This window comes from Trachurus japonicus, chromosome 11 (genome assembly GCF_045865225.1).
Source record: "Trachurus japonicus isolate A0001 chromosome 11, Traja_1.0".
NCBI classification, from domain to species: Eukaryota; Metazoa; Chordata; class Actinopteri; order Carangiformes; family Carangidae; genus Trachurus; species Trachurus japonicus.
The window spans coordinates 29,166,438-29,176,359 of NC_140917.1; the positions used below are offsets into that span (position 1 = coordinate 29,166,438).

Below are 9,922 nucleotides of genomic sequence, written 5' to 3' on the forward strand. Positions count from 1 at the left end.
AAATTTAGGAACCTGACATGTAGATTAACTTAATTCCATTTGATAACCACATATACGTATGTAGCAAACCATACTACAAGGCCTCAATCCTCAAATTCCTATTCTGTAATTTTTGCTTATTTCATGTGATAAAGTGATCAAATTATATATCAAGTGGTGTTCTTCATTCTGGTTTGATTTATTTACAAGCAATGCTTCACAAAGGGGGTTGGAAGGGAGGAGGGGGAGAGAGGGGTGGGGTGAGGTGATGTTGTTACCAATGGGAACAACTGGGAACTGACTCAGCGGTGGTTGATGAATCCTGCCGTCCCTCGTCTCTTGGTGTCTTCAGGGGTCAGAGGGTAACAGGGTTTTTTTCTCGGCTGCAGATCTTCATCATCAGGTGTTTTCCTCTTCCTCTCAAACCGAACCTGACTCTGGCCGTGGGTGCTGCTGTGTGATGGGTGATGGGACCTGATGCTTTGGCTGTGGTCACTTTTAGTCAGTTGAGAGTGGTAGGTTGAAGGTGGATGGTTCCTCACAGCAGTGCTGGTCTGAGTGTTTCTGCCATTGTTAGTTGTTGTGTGTCTACCAAATGACAAACAGGAAGTTAATATGGTAACCACTTCCATGACCCCTGGATAAAATGTAGACATCAGTTACTCCCAATATATTTGTGATACATATAGGGCTGGGTCTTGACTAAACATGAAAATCACTTTTGACATGGGTTTCAAAATTTTTTTAACCCCTTCCTGGCCAGTTGTTTTTGCTATGGGGCTCTATGGGGTTTATGGCTGGTGACAGTATTTTAGTGATAAAAAGAGATATCCAAAATCCCCTCAGTGAAAACTTCTGACTATAATATGTCAACAAAATAAAACAAGAATTTTAAAAAGGGCTTCATCCATTGTTCAGATTCGGTTCTGGAAATTAGCGCATCATTAGATATTGCCTCATTTACATATTTAAACATAAAATTTGACAAAACTTGTAATACAACAAATATTTGTCTTAACGTGAGTAATAAACTTGGGAAGTTTCATGGTGATATCTGTTAGTTAAACTTTTTACTTTATTTTTTACATTAAAAAACCCATTGGACATTTTTGTCCAGCAAAGAAGGTGATGGGTGTGGTAAAAAAATTACGTGCAGCGGCTGTCGTCCGTCTGCCGTCTGCCCAATTTCACGTGAATGCAGCATGAAAAATACGATTGAGTTGCTTGCGATATACAACCACAACGCTAGATGGAAGTTAATTCCTACATCATGTACCTTTAAGAGACTGAAGTTGATGAGTGTACCTACCTGTGCTCATGGTGACCCAGTGACTTCCTCTCCACCGCTGACCTCACTGTCTTTGTGGTCTGGGTGCTGGTGCAGGGGTGCTCAGTGTTGATGCTAAAGGTGCTGGAGGGGGGCTGCTGCACTGATCCCCACGCAGCTTTCTCATTGTCAGTTTGTTTATTCCTCCAACAGACCTCCATCATTTGAAAGCAAGTCCAGACACTGCAAGACAATGAAGCCTTTCATTAGCAAGGTTGATCACTCATGTGATGTCAGTAAAAAGATATGTGTTTTTTATGTCCTCATGACCTTAAGTGGAAATATATCCCTTACACCTAGAAACAAAAGTTCAAGTGCAACATTTTAAATCATTACTTACTGGTGGCTGAGCTGGTACATGGTCTCCATGTGCTGCATGCTGATGAAGTGGTGGTTCAGCACCTGAATGGGTGTAATACGTTCAGCAGCATCGAGCTGCAGCATTCTCTTTATCAGGTCCACGAACTGAACCACATCACACATCTCTGCACCTTTGTCTGCATAACTTTGACATCTGAAGAGCCGGATCTAAAACATGAGACAGCAAAAGGGTCAGAGGTGTTTTCAGCAGTGAATGCAGTTCATCTAAGCTTCAGAAATACGTTTTTTTTAAATTAAAAAAAAAAGAAGTTTTTACAGTAAATGATAAAAAGAAGAAAAAAACCTACATATTGGAGGCTGTCCAGAGAGTTGAGCTTAAGGCGTCTGGTGTCCTTTAGCCGAATCCCTGTCTCTTTATAGTACTGTTTTGGATCCTGAAAAGACAGTGTACAGTATGTATTAGCAATGACATACTGAGACCACCAGACTTGGATCAAACTCAGCCTGGCAGAAATGAGAAACACAAACAGGTGTACTTGAACTAATCAGGTGGTTTTTGGTGTGTACCTTCAGTTTCCATTGAGACGTGGTGTGATCTCTTTGGAAATAATAGGATGTTTTGTATCCACGGGAGAGCAGATGGTCCGGTGGCTGACCCTGAGTTTCCACTATGTACCTCATCTGTAAATACAACACAACTTTCAGCGACTTTTCACAGATTCATTTCTGTATTGTCAACATATTAGAGCACAACCCAAGTGTTGAGACGATAATTATTTATATGAAACATGAAACCGGATTCTTCAGAGTAAACTACCAGTACTTACTATATTGTACTGACTGGTGCCAGGATAGAGCAGCGTCCCGAGGTACAAGGAAGCAGCCATGCAGCCCAGTGACCACATGTCTATGGCCTCTGTCAACGGAAGGCCCAGCATCACCTCTGGAGCCCTGAGAGAAGACAAACATCCATCATCACACTAGCTTTCAAAACTATTAACAATATTTTGACACACATCTTAATTACTCACAGATTGGAGCACTGTGACTCTTACTACTGTACGCCTGGAATAAACTTTGGTGATTTGTGTGAATGGATGAGGAAGGGACATTTATATTCTTACATTATTCATGGATTTTGAGCCACTAAGAGATCAAATATGGTTCCAGTTACTCACCGGTATGGAGGGGTCTGTTCATAGGAACCCAGACTGGTGGTTGAGACGGTTTGAGCAAGACCAAAGTCAATCAGTTTGACCCGGAATGGCTCCCGTTCATGGTTGACCAACATCACGTTGTCTAGTTTCAGGTCTGCATGCATGATCCCAGCAGCTTTCAGATAGCAGAGGGCACTGGCGAGCTGAAAAGTCATTATAGTCATATATTTTATACTAATTTCAACCATATTCTACTTATAGCTGTTGATTAACTGTTGATTAATGCAGAGAAGAAAACAGTAGGACATACCTGCTGGACGATGGGTCTTATCTCTTTCAGAAGGAGAGGACGGAAGTATCGCTCCTTCATGAACTCATGAAGATTTTTATCCAGGTGCTCAAACACAATGCAGATCTGTCCTCTGTCTGTGAATGCCTGGTGCCACTGGATGATGTTGTATTTTTCTGTGTCGAAAGACCTCAGTACTCGGAGCATAGCCACCTGACAACATAGACATAGCACAGACAGATTTCAGCTTGACACCACTTTAGAAAAGCCAAATTGGTATTTCTTCAAACATAGCCAGTTAAACTGTACACTGTACAAATAATACATTTTCCTACCTCTGCATTAGCGTCCTTCACAGTGTGGTCCCTCTTGAAGATTTTGATAGCAACGGTCTTCTTGTCGTCCATCCTGATGCACTTTGCTACTTTTCCGAATGCGCCCTCTCCAATGAAGGACTGGATCTGGTAGAGGGACGACCTGGAGCTAAGACAGGCTCCTGGGACTAACTGCCCCTTCTGGGCATGTTGACTGCAGGGCAGTTTTGAATTCATCATAAAGAGACTTGTTCCTGAGAGCAAAGCAATGATTGTTGGATATGGGCCAGTGGTGTAGTCTATGTACAGCCTAGCCTACTCATACCCATGGAAATGCATTCATAAAGTATTTCAGTATACCCAGGCCACTACAACCAAACTATCTACTGTAACTATATGTTATGCAGAACAGTGTACCCACCTAAAAGGCAGTATACCCACTACAACAAATTAGACTACACCACTGATATGGACACAATGTTTAGTCACTGTAACTCACAACAACATCACTATCACAGAGTCACTGGATTTTGCAACTGTTATAGAAATAATGGAACTGGTAAGTCAAATCTTACATTTTGACATACAGTAATAATTCTGAAATTATGAGTTAAAATGTCACGGTCTTGTATAGTTTTGAAGATAAATATTTTTTTTGAGAAAGACCATCAAACTTATGATACTTACCAACTGATGTCCCAGGGAATTTCTCAGGATTTGCTTGTCAATAAATGTAGATCAGTATAATTCAAATGCACATCTGCAGTTTGACAATCACTGACAATCAACTGAATGTTGAAATGTCACCAAAATGTGTCTGAACTGTCTGGTGCTTCAGCACACACTGATCTAATGTGAGTTAGAATCTTCAACATTCTGCTTTATGACATCATTCCACCTCAACTGTGAAAACAAATAAAGATTCTGAATAAATTAAAATGGTTAAATATATATTTGCAATTATTTATTATATTAGCTATATCAAAATCCAGAGTAATTAGTGGTCAAGGTTGTTGCTGGTTCATTATAGGCTGGCAAATTTCAATGCAAATTTTAGTACAGGTATTTCATGTGTTACAAACTTCTATCCTCATATGAATCCAGAGAGTGTCCTCCATTATTGTCCATATACTATATATATATAATCATATGTTGTAATACACCCTCTTATAGGTGACAAATACAGCAAGATCACTCTTGAGGACATGTGTCCTCCATTATTGTCCATTTCCATATGGGATACAGGACAGACATTACTGTGTGGTGATTGCTGATTCAGTATTTTAATAAAAAATAGCAGCACTACTTTACATTAAGCACTGACAGTTAACTTGTTTTTATGAGGCCATTTATACACAGAGCAGTAAATATGTTTAATGTATTTCAAAGCTTTCAATTTACCACAATTATCAATTTAAAGGCTTCCAATTTAACATGACTATGGCTCATTAACCTGAAATTTAATCAGTGTATTGAGAACTCTTACAGTAAGTGCTAGTAAGACTTGAAACAAGAAACAAAGTTGGAGACAGCCAATAAAAAATAGGATAATGTATGGATACTACTGAAACTATTCAAAGTAAATAAAGGACGTGCTACTTCTATTTGAGAGCGGTGACACTTGCCAAAATAAGTCAGTTCATGACGACAAATAACCTTGTTTTCCTCTGGTTTGATACATTTCTGTAGCTTCTTTCAAGCTGATGCTTGTCTGGCTCTGAGCATTAAGCTACTGCTAGCTTGTTGTTTTTGTGACAGTTGAGGTTCCTGTCACTAACCCTCCAATTGATCACGTGCCCTGGCTACTTGGCCAAGGGGATGTCCCTTTGGGTGACTGGCAAGTGCGTGTGTCTTTTACCCGGGAGGTGTGGGTTCAATCCCCGCCCGGGCCCTCTTCACCTTGCCACATTTTCAAAGAGTTCAACGATAGCTTTAAACAGCAGAAATGTATCAGCCACTGTTAATACTTTTTTTTTTTTTTTTTTTAAAGTATATTTTTCAGCTTTTTGCCTTTATTTGATAGTGATGACAGTAGAGATAGACAGGAAATGGGGAGGCAGAGAGAGGGGGAATGACACGCAGGAAAGGTCTGCCCGATGCGGGATTCGAACCGGGGACGCCTGCGGCGAGGACTGTAGCCTCTACATGGGGCGGCCGCTCTACCCACTGCGCCACGCACCGCCCCTGTTAATACTTTTTAATCATCAGTGGAAATGGAAGTTATCTCTTTGCTATTTCTCTTTGCATGTCTTTCATTCTCGTGCATTGTGAATGATAAACAAAATGAATATCTGTTCAAGTCAGAACACGTCCATTAAGAAAAAAAGAAAAAGAAAAAATCAAAATCAGAATGTCTCACTCAGCTGCCTCATCAATATCTGCCTTACCCACTGATTTGACATTAATTACCCTGATAATTACACAAATGTGCTAATGAATCAATTTGACAGTCACACATGGGAAGAGTGCTCGTTTCAAGTGGACTGAATAGAGAGGAGACAGAGTGAGAGAGACAAAGGAAGAATAAGAAAGAGAGAAAGAGTGGATTCTATGTCTGCTTCCACGTTTGTGCATCTCGTCCTGATGAGCCTTGGGTATCTCTATCCCATTATGCCACCGAGTGATGACAGTTCCCTATTCGTTATTGTCCTATTGTTATGAGCCAAGGATGGTGGTAATTGGAGATTCACTGTTGACTGTTATCATGTTGCTAGGATTTTCTTTTTACTCATTCATTATTTAAGATAATGAGAAGTTTTCTCTCCTCCTCAGACTTGTGAGCACATTATCACTGTTTTTTTTTCTTTCACTGCATCCTTATTAATTAAACCACTGCATTAGCCTATTTGAAACAAAGAGGGCCTGAGGAGTTTATTGTTGGCGTCATTTCCTACCAGCAAAAGTTTGCAACTTCAGCATGGTAATGATTGAAAACACATATGTATAGAACAGATGTTGATTGGAATCAGGAAGAGTTTAAAGGATTTCCCTTATTAAAAAGAATAATAATAATAACACCTCAATCATTTTCTGGTCTCGTGACAAGCACACAACTCCCAAATTAAAGAGCCTGGCCTGAAGAAACACCAGCAAAGCCTGAGCTCTGTGATATTTACTCATAATTACAGTGAGTTTGCCTTCCCACGGTGCATCGGCGGCAGTAAGTAAGCCAGCACCCTGCTGACAAATTCAACTGACAGAGCAAATATATACTTCCTCTCATCAGTCAATCCCTTCATCCTTGGTCCAATGTCTTCTGGGAGAGCAGCGGGTGGATTTGCCTGATATTAGCCAAGGCCCAGGCCAGCACGCTGGGGGGATTTGTGAGGGTAAACCTCTTGCTTTGATGTCTCCTCAAATATCCCAGCTTGACACAGTAAAACAAGGGATAGAGGGAAATTGAGTGGACTGATCCAAACGAGATGCCTCCTCTGACCTTGCTGTCAACAAACACAGATAAAGTAATTAAACAAAGGTAAAAATAGCACAACAGGGTGTAATAATGTCAGGTTATTTGTCCAATTCAGTGTCAGTGCCCATTCCAAAAGGAAATTCAAATGATTCACAACATATGTGTAGGATTATCAGTGTAAAAACTGGTTTTTAATGAGAAGCAATGTCCATATTTGCCTGTTTAAACACCGAATCAGCCTGCTAAAGCTGTAATGACAAAATTTTTCACTTCTTTAAACTGCGCAGCTTCTGAGAGGAATTCAAGTAAACGGTTCATATATTGTAAATTGAGATGGGGACTTGCTCAGTCCCCAGTGATCTTTGCAATGAACGGTGCAGTCTTGTTTTTCGGCGTGGGGTAATAAGCTCCTCTTATTAAAAAAGCAACAAAGGGAACATGGCTGCCGGACACCTGGGTAATTGGAGGAAGCTGTCATCTCAGGCAATGCAGCGGAGTGCATAGCTGTCAGTGTGACGTGTCAGACTCTGCACAGTGATAAAAGTGACAAAGCTAATTGTCGTCTCGCATCTCCACGCTCAAAGGAACTCTCTAGACCTCCGCAAATTTTTTCTCCTTCATTCTTTTCCCTCAGAACTTCTCTCGTTGCTATTAAAAGGCCTGAGGGAGACATTCGAGTGCTACTGTAAGAGAAAAGCACTAAAACTGATGTTGATGTTATACCGACTGGTGCAATATGTGCGAGTCAGAATTTAGTTGGGCAGGAATGTGCGTGCCTTCCTGTCGACTCGTGGGAGCAACGTTACAGCAACTGCAAACTGATCAGAGAACTTAGCGAAATTCAGTCAAGCGATGATGCACATAAAGAGAATTATCAGCAACAAGTAACTTATAAAGCACTTTAATTCCCAGCTCAGAAACTCAAGAGTGGATCCTCTCCACTTGATCTTACCAGTGACCTCAGATGAGGATAAACCATTAAACAGTTCATTTGAGCAGAATCAGATTCTAATCCGATGAGGAGGGAATCACTGAGAGCACCACGAGCCTATGTGATGGAAGCATGTATGATTTATGGGCCTGGAAATGAAATCAATAGCTTCATTTTGATCCGAATCATCAGTCGGTGATAAAGTAGAGGAGGCGTTAAGTTGATGCCTCACACTGACTCGGGACACAAGCACTGAGGCCATGAACATTTTTTAAAGTCCAGTCTTGGGGACAGAGGGCTAACTGGCTGCTGTGGAGGAGCAGCACTCCTCCAGCAGGTCAGGGCAACCTGACGTACTTTGATTAATCACCATGGGAAAGCTGGTTGAGAGCAGCGGTGACTAATGACCTGTGTATGGCTGTTGATTTAATCAATCAAGAAAAAGCTCTAACCTTCCCAATACCTGGGTGAAACACAGAAACACACTCACTTCCCCGAACCAGCAGGAGCAGGCACCACAACACTTTGTGTGATATGAAGTGCTCTGCTGGTTTGAACCACAGGTTGTTTGTGTTCCTTCTTTCAACATTTCCACAGAAAGGAAACTGCCCACCCATATCCTCAACCTAATAAATTAAAACTCCTCCTTAGCAGATGCTACACTTATCCAGATCTGAATAAAAGGTAAGATTAGGGCAGTCTCTCAGCAGTTTATTAGGACTTCAAAAAGAAAAAAAAAGCTCCAAAGCATTTTCTGCTCCCATGATCAGCTTTGCTGCAGTGAAAATTACAACTAAGTGAAGTTCCGGAGGCATTTTTCTGTCTATAATATACAATGCATTAAATGATGAAATACAAAGAAAAAAGCCAGGACTTTTTATGATTACTGTATAATGTTGAGATCAGCAGTGCATTATTCATATCGACTGAGATTTAAAATTTTGTAATCTTATTTCCTGTTTCCTACTGTGTCTTGAAAACTTCCTATTTTCTGATGCTCCATCACATTAGCTTTAAATGTCTGGCATCCTCACATTAATCATGTTGAGATGCTAATATATTACACTTTATTAATGTTTCCCAGTGATTTTTCTAAACGTTTGCTTAGAGTGATCACAGTCACTGCTTTAACATGCACATTCATTTGACTACAGCTTGTTTCAATTAAGTCAAATATAAAGTTAATCGTCCAATTACGACTACAATTGATTATCAATATTTAAACAAATAGTTTATCTGATATCCTGTATATTGTGTACACATGATAACAAAGGAGGTCACTGAGTTTCCATTAACAGACTGCAACAATGCTACAGTACCACTTATCTGTGCAGGGTGGAACCAAGTCCCAGCCGACACAGGGCGAGGGTGGGGTACATCCTGGACAGGTCACATGTCGGTTGAGACGAGCCATTCAATATAAAGTTCCAAATCGACTTTTGTGCATGCGTTCAGTGAAAGGAAGCCAGGGAACCCACAGAGGCACATGGAGAACATGGACACCTCAGGCTCACCCAGAAAGGCCCCAGGCCCGGGAATCAAACCCAGAACCTTCTAGGTGAGATGCCAAAGTTCCCAACTGAGTTTCCCAACTTGCATTTCCTGTAGTCCTCTACATATGAACATGTTTAAATATTCATTTTGGCATACACTTTTCATTTGACTACAACACTATTAAAGGGACAACGAGGAGTTTCTATTTGGTTATAAAAAAGTCTCACGTTAATGTGGATGAATCTACGCTACCCACACCTGTTAATGGGCCCATTTTCGATAAATATATCGTTTTGTCTGTTATTTTGTTATTATTAGTGGTGGCGGAGATGCTGGTCGAGCAGACCTGCTTTCTTTACTTTCGGTTTCGTGGCGAGTCATGAGAATAACGCTGCCGAATCACCGTTTATGGTCGGAACTACGACGGTATGTGATCGTCCTCGAACCTCTGACTTTAATTCTTGATGAATGAAAACATGAGTCCGTCACGGTGCGCGCAGAGGCTCATAAATGTAGTGTTAAAACGCTTCGCTTTTCCAAAACTCCTCGTTGTCCCTTTAAACAGCATGTAATCACTTACTACCTGGATTGGTGCTCGGCCTCCGTTCAGTTCAGATTTAGGCAGATAATAATGTGTTTCTAAGTACTTCCTAAGTTAAGATTAATTTGTAACTAATAAAAAAAACCCCAAAAAACCC

The 9,922-nt window shown here is 40.8% G+C and overlaps 1 protein-coding gene across 1 annotated transcript; it reads right to left on the bottom strand.

The window, feature by feature from the left end:
- Positions 1-281: 281 nt before the first annotated feature.
- LOC146979052 (homeodomain-interacting protein kinase 1-like) lies at positions 282-4,217 on the bottom strand. The gene is made up of 10 exons (XM_085790245.1): positions 4,075-4,217; positions 3,409-3,641; positions 3,095-3,286; positions 2,806-2,987; positions 2,455-2,578; positions 2,195-2,308; positions 1,975-2,061; positions 1,647-1,834; positions 1,289-1,489; positions 282-567 (listed from the first exon to the last, which is right to left on the bottom strand). The coding sequence occupies exons 2-10, from the start codon at positions 3,625-3,627 to the stop codon at positions 282-284; spliced, it is 1,593 nt and encodes a 530-aa protein (XP_085646371.1). The 5' UTR covers positions 3,628-3,641; positions 4,075-4,217.
- Between the last annotated feature and the right edge of the window lie 5,705 nt (positions 4,218-9,922).

Coding starts and splice junctions, on each gene's coding strand:
- LOC146979052 (XM_085790245.1), bottom strand. CDS start 3,627: ATGATGAATTCAAAACTGCCCTGCAGTCAACATGCCCAGAAGGGGCAG. Junction 3,287..3,408: donor TGAAGGACGCTAATGCAGAG/GTAGGAAAATGT, acceptor CTATGTTGTCAG/GTGGCTATGCTCCGAGTACT. Junction 2,988..3,094: donor TAAGACCCATCGTCCAGCAG/GTATGTCCTACT, acceptor ATGACTTTTCAG/CTCGCCAGTGCCCTCTGCTA.